We start from the raw sequence: 13,579 nt of genomic DNA on the forward strand, positions 1-13,579 counted from the left end.
CCATACCTGTCCTAGGATACTTTGACTTGCCTTCTGGAGAACCAAATGCAAAAGATGAAGAATGAGAAAATGAAGGAGGAGGTGGTGAAATATGAAGTGCCGAAGCAGCAGGTGGTGACGTAGATGTCGAAGCAGGAGGTGGCGATGCAGGAGATGGCTGCTGCACCCTTGATGATGCAGAGGGGTCCTTCATGCGATTAACTACATCTTCAGAGAGCTATGGGGGGAAAGCAAGGGGAGGGGAAAAGGAAAAAGGGAGCAGTTAAGGAACAGTTATAAAATAACTACAGCCCACCACAAAGACTTTACCTCCTCCAAATGGAGGACATGTAACACTTTTACTGTTTTACAGAGAGAAGTTGGCATATTATTCTTGAGAAAACAGCTCACAAGTTCTTAGAGCAAACTGTAGATCAACAAAGAATAAACACTGTAGTTCAATTCAGTTGAACAATCATTTGTTAAATGCCCATTCTATCATAACTTCTGAAAACTCTACTCTGGTTAAACTCTAATTTATGGGAAGTCTCTTCAGCTTACATTTTTTCCACCTTCTGGAACACACAGACACCTCAGAAAGTCACAGCTTCTATGGAGTCTGTCCCCAGTGCTAGGTACTGCTCTTTCATGCCCCAATCCCCTGAGCTAGGACAAAAAGAAGGTATTCTCCTTGATTGTCTACACCCCGCCCCCAACTCCCAGACTGTTGCTTTATCATCAACACTCAGCAGCTCTTCTTTGGAGGGTCACTCATCCAACTCTAACATCTGTTCCAAATCTTTACTGACACTGATCTCCCTTCTTTCCCAAGGAGTCTAGCACTGGCTCAAAATTGTCCTATCTACCCCAACCCCTGTTCTCATACTGAAAGATATCGATATACTCACTGACAGCTCCTTGAATATTCTGGCCTCCCAGATCAACACCTTCAAGTTTCCTGACCTACATTCTCATTTTATGTCAGTCACCTACAGAAGTGAGTCTCACCATCACTTATAATTGTGCTACACCTCCATGGTCTTCAACTCTGAAATAATCTTCTTCCTGATCATACCATCCTATACCTCCCATCTTTCTCTTTACTTATGAAGCTTATTCTTTGTCCTCACTGGGACTTCCAGTTCCTTTATCTTTCCTCATTCTCTCAGGTCATTCCTGCACTAGCCTCATTTTTCTCTGCTCTTCACAGGCATAACCCAGTGGTTTTTTCATCCACTAAACAAACATTTAATAAGCACTTCCTGTTTGCCAGCATGGTGCTAGGGATAGAAAGACCAAAAAAAAAAAATCCAAGCCCCTGCCCTCAGGTAGCTTACATTTCATTGGGAAATACACGGGGAAAACAATATGCACACTAAAAACAAAAAAATAGTTTCGTAGGGGAGGGCACTAGCAACTAGTGAGAATCATAATGATCTTGTAGTTAGAAGTAGCATTTGAGCTGAGCTTTGAAAGAAGTTAAAGATTCTATGAGCCTGGAATGATGAGGAGATAAATTCTAGGTATAGGGGAAGACCTGTTCAAAGGTACAGACACAGAAGAAGGAATGTCATAAATGAAGAACAGCAAAAGGCCAGTTAGACTATAATGTACAATAGGTGAAGGAAAGCAATGTGCAATAAGACTGAAGAAATGGCTATAGCCAGTGTGTGGAAAGTGTAAAACAGCAAACAGAAAGGTTTATATTTTATCCTCATATCTCCAATAGGAAATACCAGAGCTTCTTGTACAGGGAAACTGACATGGTCATAACTGTGCTTTGGGAATATCAATTTGGCAGTTATGTGAAGAGTGGATTAGACAGGCCCATCACCTGGCAGTGGTGAGGACATTTAGGAGGCTATTACAACAGTTCAGGAGAAAGGCAATATGGGCCTGAAATAGGGTAGTAGCCATGTTAGTGGACCAAAGGAAATATTGTGAGCAAGATATATTGTGGAGAGACAAGTGATAGCATTTGGCAACTGACTGAATGTGAGGGAGATGGTAGAGAAAAAGTTGAAGATTATTTTTGAGAACCTGTTTGATTGAAAAGGTTGAGTCTAAGATGCCTACATTAAGCTGGAGATCCCAAAAGGCAGCTGGTGATATGGCACTGACATTCAGAAGAGAGGGTAGGACTGAATACACACATCTGCGAGCTGTCTGCGGAGAGGTGATAAGTCCATGGGAGTTGATGAGATCAACAAGAGAGTAAAGAGAGAAATACGTCCAGGGCAGAGTCTTAGGGTACACCCATTCACAGGGTATGGGGCAAGAATGATTATCCAACAAACTGAGAATGAGTGGTCAGAGAGCTGGAAGGTTTGGCAAAGAATAAGAAGTTACAGGACAAAGAGGTTAAAAGTTATACCTAAAGAAACAAAGAAAGCAAATGGTAGGAATGATACAGGGGCTATATAAATGGATGAAAAGCAAAAGGAGCAGTTGATCATTTCAACTACCTATTATCTTTCTACCCTTGAATTCTTGCCTCTTTAATCACAAGTTTGTCTTCTACTAAGAAATACAGTATGTGCAACAGATAAATAATTCAAGACAAATTAAGATCAGAGCATTAACAACTATTAATCAACAAGCATTTTAAGCTTACTTCTAAAAAGACCTCCCACCCACTGCCCACATACCTAAAACAGTAAAATCTTAAAGTCTGAACTAGACTGAATAATGTTCAAGAAATCCAATGAGAAATTACAGTAAATTATTTCTTTCATTTCATAAATGCACAAAAAATCAGCCAGTTACCTCCTTCCTCCCTTACCTTTTCCCAAGTAAAACCAGCAACAGGATAGCCTCTAAGCAGAGAAGGAAACACAGACAAGCAGAATACTTTTAAAAGTAGTACACAGAAGGTATTTTTTTAAAGCTAGCAACATAAAATGGAGATTTGGTTTCATAAAGAATTTTTTTGTGTGTTCTACTATGTGTATGAAAATACTCTGTCTTATTTTGGTGTTTTAGTTCAAAATAAAAAATAAATGGACAAGTATTTACTAAGTGGTTATTATGTGCCAGGCATCATGTGCTATGCACAGGAAATACAATTAGTTATCTCCCTCCAAAGAACTTATAATCTAATGGACCTCAAATTCTATAAGATAACATGAATATATATGTATACCTGTATTTAATATATACTAAGTGAATAGAAGGCAGCATATTAGCAGCTGGGAGAATCTGTAAAGGCTTTCTACCAAAAGTAGTGCTTGGGCTGACTCCTGAAGGAAACTAGAGCTTCCAAGAGGTGGAGGTAAGGAAAAAGTCAGGTAGGCACAGGAGACAGCCAATACAAAGGAAAAGAAACAGGAAATAGTATGACATGTACAGAACAAGCAGACCAGTATGACTAGGTTACAGAATTCAAGAAGAGGAGAAAAGTATAAGAAAGACAAGAAAGGTAGAAAGGGGCCAAGAAATGAAATGCTTTAAATGCCTTTTTGGAGGGCAATTGGGGTTAAGTGACTTGCCCAGGGTCACACGGCTAGTTTTTGTGTTAAGTGTCTGCAATCAGATCCGAACCTAGGTCCTCCTAAATCCAGAGCTGGTGTTCTATTCACCGCGCCACCTAGCCGCCCCTGTATATCTTACTTTAAAGGCAACAGGAAGTAACTAGAGTAGAGGAGGAAGTCCAAAAAAGGCTCATTGTAGGAGGCCTGAACTGAGCCAGAAGGAAGCTAAGGATCCTAAGAGGCAGAGGTGAGGAGGGAATGCATTTTGGAATGGAGAGCAGCCTGTGTAAAAGAAAGAATGCAAGAGGTGGAATGCTACATTTGGGGAAGAGCTAGTAGACTAATCAAACTAGAAAGCAGAGTACTAGAGAGAATGTAATAAGAAATAAGTCTTAAAAGAACTCAGGAGTTGAAAGAGCTAAATGCTTCTGGATAAAGCTATACAAAAAAAGGCAAAGTCATATACTACACGTATATGTCACCTAATCTCCTACTTTAAAAACAGGGGGTACCTTCTGTGAACTCCTTCATCTCCCCTACCATAGACCTAAAAATCCCTCTGCATTAGCCCTACCCTCTCCTTCCCTTCAGTTCTGGAGGAAGGGGTGGTCTTTTTCCTCACTAAGTCAAACCCATCTTCCTAAAATTGGGCCTGAATCTAGCTCTTTGCAGCATCTACCTATTGATCCAGAACTTCTCCACTGGCACAAAACTGAACAAATCCAGTTCCTCCCCCACCAAAGAGCCCTTCAAATTCTTGGAGAGTTTTCACATCATCACTCTGCCTTCTCTGCCGTCTGTTTCCCAGTTCTGTCAACCAATACTCATACAACATGCGCTCCAGGCTCTTCACTAACTGACCACATCTCTACCATCCTCAAAACACTTCAATGGTTCCCTATCAACTCCAAGATAAAAAACAACCTCACACCAACATCTGAAGTTCTCCACAGTGCGACTCCCACCTACATTTCCAGTTTATTTCAAATTCATCCCCTTCACATGGTCTATATTTCTGCCACGTGGCCTACCAGCTATTTCCCAGGTCTGACACTCCATCTCTGATGCCTGTGCATCCACAAAGTAATTCACCCATTCCTGAAATGCATTCTTTCCTTCTACTGGCACCTTAGAACTTTGAGTGTCCCTTAAAACTCAGCTCAGGTACTACATCATATATGTAGTCTTTCCTGATTAAATGTAGTTATTAATGTTCTCTCCCTCCTCAAATTCTCCTGGATCTACTTATCTGTTTACATGCTGTATCCCCCAAACGAAATGTAATCTCTAGGAGAACAAGGATTCCCGTTTTGTCTTTACCTCACTAGCACCTAATAACCACTCTGCACATAGTAGGCATAGCTGTTGTTCAACTAAATTTTACTGACTCTGAGTTTGGGCACTCAGTGCCTGCATACAAGAAACCATGGAAGAAAACAAAGGCCCCAGAATCCCTGTTTGAGAAGGAGCTGAAAAGCAACACTAATGAACTTTCTCAGAGGTGCACAATGAAGAGAAGTCCAGTAGCAGCAGCCAGCAGTCCCAAGGATGCTACAGAGCTGAGTCATGTGTCACGGAGAAGGAAGCCTGCTACAAAACGCACAAGGAGTAAGGCCATCACTACTGAAGCACAGGCAACAGGAAATGGCCCAGGGAATCTACTGAAGGTAACTGCCGTGCTCTCTCCTCTTGCAGACACTGTCTCCCTGGCCTGAATCTGCTTTACTTCTACCTCCCTCTATATCAGATGCTAATAGCACTAGAATTGCAAGTCTTTGCCTATAATGAATCTACTGAACTATGTTGCCTGGTAAATAAAGGGTTAAGTAAAACATTGGCAGATTCCCTGTTGGCAACAAGAGAAATTTGCAATATTTTTTAATGTTGCTGCAAAATAGAGCAAGTAATATTTTTAATCAACAAATATATATACATACACTGTAGTCGTGTGAGACTAAACACCATCTGGGAAATGGCATTCACACCAACAGAACCAAAGTGGAGGTCTGCAAATCTAGATTCAAACCTTGAAATTCAAAATAGCCCCAGGCATACTAGACTTCATCCATGGTCTCAAACGCTAAAGGGGAAAATGGTGTAGAAGGCTGCAGAACTGTAGGAAGAACTGCAAGTTCTACAAGCCACAATAATTAGGGTCTAGTCCCAGTCCTGCCACTAATTAGCTATGTGACCAGGGACAAGTAATTTCTTTCTGGGCTTCAGCTTTCTCCTCTGCAAAACTAACAGGTTAAATTTAGATCAGAGGTCTTAACCTGGGGCACCCACTAAAAGCTCCAGAGACAGATTTCTGGGAGTCTCTGAACTTCTTTTTCTATCTCAAAATAATCATTTCCTTTGTTAACCTAATGCATTTTATTTTATGCATTCAAAAACATCATTCTAAGGAATCCATCGACTGCCACAAGGTTGGGTAATGTCACAACAAAAAGTTAAGAACCCCTGGACTAGACAGTGTTCATAGCCTCTTCCAATCTGGAACTCTTGTGTTCTATGATTCTAGGTTGAGCCCTTAGGTCATACATCTGCCTGAAGGGACACAAGAAAAGTCCAAAACAAAGTCCTTGGAGCAGTGGCATCAAATTCAAATAGAAACGAGGGGCCACTAAACGGTACATTAGGACCCCTGTGGCCACAGAGGGATTTAGAAAACTATGACCTATGTTCTATTGTATTTTTATTCATTTTTAGAAATATTTCCTAGGAGCCAACATGGCAGAGTAAAAGCAAGAACTTGCTTCAGCTCCTGCTCCAAACACTTCCAATACCGGTAAAAAGAAATGACTCTAAACAAATTTTAGAACTACAGAATCCACAGTGATAGAGAAAAACAAATCTCCTGCTGAAGGCAGCCTGGCAGGCCAACAGGGTCTACTGCACCAGACTGGGAGCCACGTGCAGTCCCACGTGAGCTGTGCAGGTCCCAACCCAGAGCATTCCTGACCAGCAGCACAGACTGGCTGAAGCAGACTTCAGGAGAGTGAATCACCAGCACCTATGGCAATTTCTGGATTTCTCAACCCACGAACACCAAAGACAAAGTAAAAGGTCAGTGGGGAGCTCTGTTGGAACTGAGTGATAGAAGAGCATGGTCTGGCCCCTGTCCCCAGGGTGAGAGGTGGCAGAGGCTCTGTGGCTACAGTTGCTGCCGCATAGCTACCTCCAGAGCTCCTGGCCTACAGACTGTAGGGGGACCAATCAACCATTCAGAGGAGTAATCACTCTTGCTTTCACCTGCTTGGATCTGGGTCACAATCTTGACTGGTCCTGGGGTGAGAAACGCCAGTGTGCCAGAGCTTGTGGTGGCTATAGGGCACCCTCTTCATAGCTCTGGCAACTGTGAAAACCCCAGCAATTTGAGTCACAGCTCTCTCCACTCTGGAAGCAGAGTTCTACCGTGGCAAAGAACTAAAGTGACTGGCTGGAAAGATGAGCAAGCAGAGGAAGCACAATCAGACCACAGAATCCATTTCGGGGGACAAAAAGGATCAAAACATGGAACCAGAAGAAAAGAACAAAGTCAAAACTTCTGCATCAAAAGCTTCCAAGAAAAATATGAACTGATTACAGGCCATAAAGGAGCTCAAAAAGGATTTTGAAACTCAAGTAATAGAAGTGGAGGAAAAATTGGGAAGAGAAATGAGAATGATTCAAAAAAATCATGAAAAGCAAGTCAACAGCCTGCTAAAGGAGACCCAAAAAAATACTGAAGAAAATAACACCTTAAAAAATAGACTAGGGGCGGCCAGGTGACGCAGTGAGTAAAATGCCAGCCCCGGAGTTGGGAGGACCCGAGTTCAGTTCCAGCCTCAGACACAAAACAAAACAAAACACCCACACAAAAATACTAGCCGTGTAACCTTGGGCAAGTTACTTAACCCCAATTGCCCTCCAAAAAGGCCAAAAAAAAAAAAAATAGACTAACTCAAATGGCAAAAGAGGCCCAAAAAGTCAATGAGGAGAAGAATGCCTTAAAAAGTTGAATTTGCAAGACGGAAAAGGAATTTCAAAAGCTCACTGAAATAATAATTCCTTCAAAATTAGACAGGAGCAAATGGAATCTAATGACTTTATTAGAAATCAAGATACTATAAAACAGATCAAAACAAATTAAAAATATTAGGCAATGTGAAATATCTCATTGGAAAAACCACTGACCTGAAAAATAGATCCAGGAGAAATAATTTTAAAATTATTGGACTACCTGAGAGCCATGATCAAGAAAAAAAAAGCCTAGAAATCATCTTTCAAGAAATTCTCAAGGAAAATTGCCCTGATATTCTAGAACCAGAGGGCAAAATAGAAATTGAAAGAATTCACCGATCACCTCTTGAAAAAGATCCCAAAAAGAAAACTCCTAGGAATATTATAGCCAAATTCCAGAGTTCCCAAGTCAAGGAGAAAATATTACAAGTAGCCAGGAAGAAACCATTTGAGTATGTAGAAACACAAACAGGATAACACAAGATCTAGCAGCTTCTACATTAAGGGACCAAAGGGCTTGGAATATGATATTCCAGAGGTGGGGGAGGATATAAGAGAGAAAAGATTGAGGGAAGGGGTATTCAGTAGGCTCGCTATCTTGGGGTGGGGGTAGAGGAAAAAAGAGGAGAAAAATCTATAACTCAAAATCTTGTGGAAATGAATGCTGAAAACTAAAAATAAACAAATAATATTTTAAAAAAATATATTTCCCAAATACATTTTTAATCTGATTCAGGCTGCTCCTGGGAGTGACTGATGCCCAGACTTTTGACCTCAAGCACATTCTACAAACCTGACCTCTAGATCTGCCTGTATACTCAAGAGTTCACAAAGTAGAAACTTCTAAAGGTCAGCTCCTATGTCTTTTCACTATCCCCTCACTGCCCATAAATTCTTTAAAGATAAGCAAGTTAAGGAAGTATAACAGAATTCCAGTTCTTTATGGCACAAAGAAAGTCAGAGCCTCACAAAGCAAAACAAAAGGAAAGAGTCAGGAAAGCCTTGGGAAGAAACAGTTTTCTCAGAAGAAATTAGCAAGAATTCATTGACATCCCAAAGAATGCTGGGGTACATTACAGCTACTGGAATGAGCTAGACCCAGTCATCCAACCTCTTAATTCAGTACCTATTATGTACCAAGTTCTGGGATAAGCACTATGGATGTAAGAGATATACAAGAGATAGTTCAAATGTTAGCTATAGCAATAAAAGAGGAAAAAGAAATTGAAGAACTGAAGGAACATAAAGGGTGATACCATAAGAAAAGCAGGAGAGCAAGGAATAGTTTACCTGTCAGATCTATGGAGAAGGGAAGAATTTATGACCAAACAAGGAAATAGAGAGCACTACTAGGTATAAAATGGACAATTTTGATTATATTAAATTAAAAAGGTTTTGCACAAACAAAACCAATGCAACCAAGATTAGAAGGAAAGCAGAAAGCTGGGAAACAATTTTTACAGCAAGTGTTTCTGATAAAGGCCTTATTTCTTAAATATAAAGAATACTGAGTCAAATTTGTAAGAATGCAAGCGATTCCCCAATTGATAAATGATCAAAGGATATGAATAGGCAGTTTTCAGATGAAGAAGTCAAAGCTATTTATAGTCATATGAAAAAATGTTTAAATCACCTGATTAGAGAAATGCAAATTAAAACAACTCTGAAGTGCCACCTCACATCTATAAGATTGGCTAACATGATAGAAAATAAAAATAATAAATATTGGAGAGGATGTGGGAAAATTGTGACATTAATGCACTATTGGTGGAGTTGTGAAGTGATCCACAAGGGAGAAGGGACAAGAGTCAAGAGCCAGGTTCTAGGTCCAGCACTGCTACTAACCAGTTGTATGAGCATGGGTGAGTTATTTTACTTCTCTGGGTCTAGGTTTCTACAAGAGGGCTAGATCAGGTGATCTCTAGGATCACCCCCAACTCTTAATACTTAATCTGTGATGTTTTGCCAGCAGCAAACACTCATACAGCTAGCTGTATAGCTTGCACTTGTTCTCTTAAATGAAGGTCGAATGAAGAGGCAGAGTCTCTCTCAAAAGAGGGAAAGGCTCCAAGGGTTTACCGCTTTTAGTAATGCCTGCTTTTCAACCTTGTCAAAAAGGCTAAGAGGCAAACCTGAAAACATACAAATGACTTCATTAACAGGTATGTCTCAATGGGTAGGGGAGGAAAAGGGGAACATTTTTTTGGGTGGGGACAAACATTGGAAATAAAGTGACATTAAAACAAAAGATATAAAGAAAAGAATTTTAAAAGAACATATACAAACCTACCTTTCTAGTCTTACTATACATTATTCTTCTTCATGCATGTAATCTACAGTTTAGCCAAACTGGCCTAATTTCTACCTCAAGTTTCTTCCTACTCCTGACCATCCTCCATCAAGCCACTGAAGTGATTTACCTAAAGTTCAGGTCCAACCATGTCAACCTACTCAATAAACCCTCATGACTGACTCCCAAGGCTCAAATACAAAAGGCTCTGTTTGGTATTCAACGCCCTTTATAACCTAGTCTGCTCCTGGCTTTCCAGTCTTCTCACACCTTATTCCCCAGCCCAAACTCTTCCATCCAGCACTGACCTCCTGGCTCTTCCATGAACAAGACACTTCATCTCTTGGTTCTGGGCATTTTCTCTGGCTGTTAACCATGCCTGGAATGCTCTGCCTCCTCATTCCTCTCTATTGGCTTCCCTAGATTCCTTTAAGTCCCAACTAAAACCCCACCTTCTATACAGGAAGCCTTCCCCCACTTCTCTTAATTCCAGTGTCTCCCCTCTGTTAATTATTTCCTATTTATCCTCTATATAGCTTGCTTTGCACATACTTGCTTCCATGTTGTCTCCCTAATTTGATTGTAAGCTCCTTAAGGGCAGAGATTGTCTTCTTGTATCCTCAGTGCTTGGCACAAAATAGGTACATAATGAATGTTTACTGATTGATTGGTTTTTCCACATACATGATATTCTACCTCCTTTGCCTATGCCTGGAATGTACTTCCTCTTTATCTCTGCTTCTTAGAATCCCTACCTATCTTGTTTCCAAGGCCTTTCTTGATCCCTCTGGCAGCTAGTACCATCACCACTCTCCCCTTTAAATCATCTTGCATTTACTTTGTATGTCCTTACACATGCATAAACATAGGTGAGCACAGATTCTGCACCTGGGGTGCTGGCACACCTTGGCTGAAAGCTTGGTGCTTTGCAGAAATCCATGTATACTATGTTTTATGGCTTCCTCCAGATTTATCTATCAATATAGTAACTCTATCAGAAGAGAAAATGAGATTAATCTAGTAGATTATGGAAACATATACATCTCAGTGTACAAGCTGTCTCTCCAAATAGAATGGAAGTTCCTCAGGACAGGGACCATTTTATTTTTGTCTGTCTGTATTCAAGGTCTGGCATAAAGTTTGGGCTTAATAAATGTTTGTTGGTTCAATATTTGAGGAAAAGAAAGAGCACAGACAAATGGCTCAAGGAAAATTTGTTTTAAACCAACACCAATGGGGTGCTTCTCACTCTATTTTCCCCTAACTCTCTAATACAAATTTCCTCTCTACCTTCTTAAACATCTATTTAGCAGCAAATTATTGAAAAGAATTTAAAATTATACATTTTTCTGACAGTTTAAATTTTTTCATAAACACTTCCACCTCACATCTGAGCCTTGAAACAATGTTCTAAGGTACTTGGGATATGTGAATTGTGGGGAAAGACAAGGCAGTGAAGATATTATGCCCATTTTACACTTGAAGAAATGAAGGGCCAAAGAAATTCAATGATCGGCCCAAAATTGTTAGCCACAAAGCAAGAACTAGCTCCCAGGCCCACCCACTGCAGATAATCCCTTCCCTCCAAAGTTTAACAACAAAAAGGCTGTACTGCAAAAATCACTGGACCAGGAGTCCTGAGACCCTGGTGAGGAGTCCTGGCTCTAACATTCCACGAGGTTTGTGACTCTGATTAGGTACTTCAGTGCAGCAAACATGGGGGGGAGGGGAGAGTAAGTTCCTGCTAGGCATAAGGCACCATGAGTCTCAGTTTCCACATCTGTCACATGAGGAAAAGGTCTGTGCTTCCTATTCCCAGGGGTGTCCTGAAGAGAGCACTCAGCAAACTGCAAAGCGCCCTAGACTCCAGAGCTCACAGCTCTTGCAGCACGGTTAATGGGATAGAATATGAACAAAGGACAGCATGATGTAGGCAAAGAATGGCCAGCATCAGTGTGGTACAGGTCAAGAAATAGAGAGCAGGGTCACACATGCTCCCCTAGATAATGACAACAGCTCATATCTACATAGCAGTTAGAAAGGCCTACAGAGTGTTTTCATCACATTATCTAATAATATAATAATCATAATTATAACCAGCATCTACTATCCCTTTACAACTACTACTTCATTTAATCCTCACAACAACCCTGAGAGATAGGTGCTATTATTATTCCTATTTTACAGAAGAGGGAAACAGAGGTTACACGACCTACCCATGGTCATATATCTACTAAGTGTTTAGGCCAGCATTTGAACTCAGGTCCTCCTGACTTCAGTGCTCTGGTCTCTGTGCCACCAGTAACTTAAATCATTTAATCTTCAAAGCAACCCACTTCTAATATTTACATAACTACTGGATAAAAAGGAAGTAGGTAGGATAGATGTTGCTATTTTTACCTTACATATGAAGAAACTGAAGCGTTCAAAGGTTAAATGGCTTGACCAAAAAAGTAAGGCAACAAGTAGCTAAGCTGGAAATTGAGCCATTTGCAGACTGTAACTACTGCCCTGTACTCTTTTCCCTGGCCCTTTCAAACTATCTCTGCTCTCTATCTCTACCTTTCCGTCCTTCCAACCATCAATCCCCTTTCCTTTTAACCTTTTTCCCTCTCTAGTGACCCCTCCTCAATTCTCACTTCTATTCCATCCCTCTATTCCCACTACTTCCAATTTCCTCTATTTCTTTGCCATCTTCCATTCAAAATTTTCAAATCATCATCTCTGAGTTGGAAGGAACCTCAGGGATCATCTAGTCCAACCTCTTCATTTATACAGAAAAGGAAATTGTCACAAGCATCAATGTAAGAATGCCAAGAATGCTAACTTTTAAAATGAGCTGGGGCTAGAGATAAATGCTAAGGAATTTTTTAAAGGGTTTTGAAAGCTATTTAGGGGATCAAAAAGATCAAATGTGAATGGATCCCTGTTAACTCAACTCTTAGTTTGCTTCTGTTTTCTCCACCAAAAAGAATGATCTTTCAACTGGGAAAGTTCAAACAAAAATGGTAAATTAGAGAGTTGAAATCCAAGATAAGTGAATAGGGGGTAAGAAACACCCATCTGCCATCAATGAGTCCAAATACCAGGCCAGAACTAACCACATCAGAAGTGTCAAACACACCACAACACTCCCCAGGTCGGTCTGAACCAGACTAAAATACAATTGGGAAACACTTCACAAAACAAATAACAATAAAACAGAATACAAATAATGTCAACATGTAGTATTCTGAGTCAATATGTGGCTGCAAAATTTGTATTTGAGTTTGATGCTAGTGAATTGCATGAACTGCTAGAAGAACTAACAGATTTGAAGGCTGAGCTGCTGTCAGAAACCTTTGAAAACCCATGAAGAATGAGAGACAATGGGAAAATGTGGTCCTCATATTCAATAATGTAAAACAGTCTTCTAACTTCAACCCATTCCTGGCAAAATTCAGGAATGTATTATTAAAAGGATGGTTTGTGAATATTTGGAAAGGGAAGCAGTGAACGCTAGAAGCCAGCACAGCTTTATCATGAACGTGTCTATCAGCTTAACCTTACTTTCTCTTTTGATAGGGTTATAGCCTGGTAGATCTTGCAATGCTAAAGACTCTGTATGCTTGATTTTCAAAAGCATTTGACAAAGTCTCTCGAAGCTATCTTTGTGGACAAGATGGAGAAATGTAGGGCAGACAAAGTACAGCGAGATGAATCTGGAAATGGTTCAAAGACTGGATCCAGAAAGTATCCACAATTCAACCAATGTGGTACAACAGTCAAGAAAATGATGGATTTGGATTCAAATCCCCGTTCTGCTAGGTGTGAGACCTTGGGCAATTCCCTTAACTGT

At 40.4% G+C, this 13,579-nt stretch overlaps 1 protein-coding gene across 4 annotated transcripts in view; it reads right to left on the reverse strand.

The window, feature by feature from the left end:
- The window catches only part of CHCHD6 (coiled-coil-helix-coiled-coil-helix domain containing 6), a 350,778-nt gene that overhangs the window by 331,190 nt on the left and 6,009 nt on the right, over positions 1-13,579 (reverse strand). For 2 of the 4 annotated variants that reach the window (XM_069083835.1, XM_069083838.1), the window contains exon 2: positions 7-217. The exons of 1 other annotated variant lie outside the window; for it this stretch is intronic. In XM_069083835.1, coding sequence (XP_068939936.1) covers positions 7-217 — 211 coding nt within the window. The remainder of the gene's footprint in view (positions 1-6; positions 218-13,579) is intronic. One more of the 4 variants, XM_069083836.1, reaches the window with a different exon arrangement.

The sequence above is a fragment of the Petaurus breviceps genome, unplaced genomic scaffold, assembly GCF_028583685.1.
Source record: "Petaurus breviceps papuanus isolate PSGF00001 unplaced genomic scaffold, PetGlider_PUasm1.0 174, whole genome shotgun sequence".
Lineage (NCBI taxonomy): Eukaryota > Metazoa > Chordata > Mammalia > Diprotodontia > Petauridae > Petaurus > Petaurus breviceps.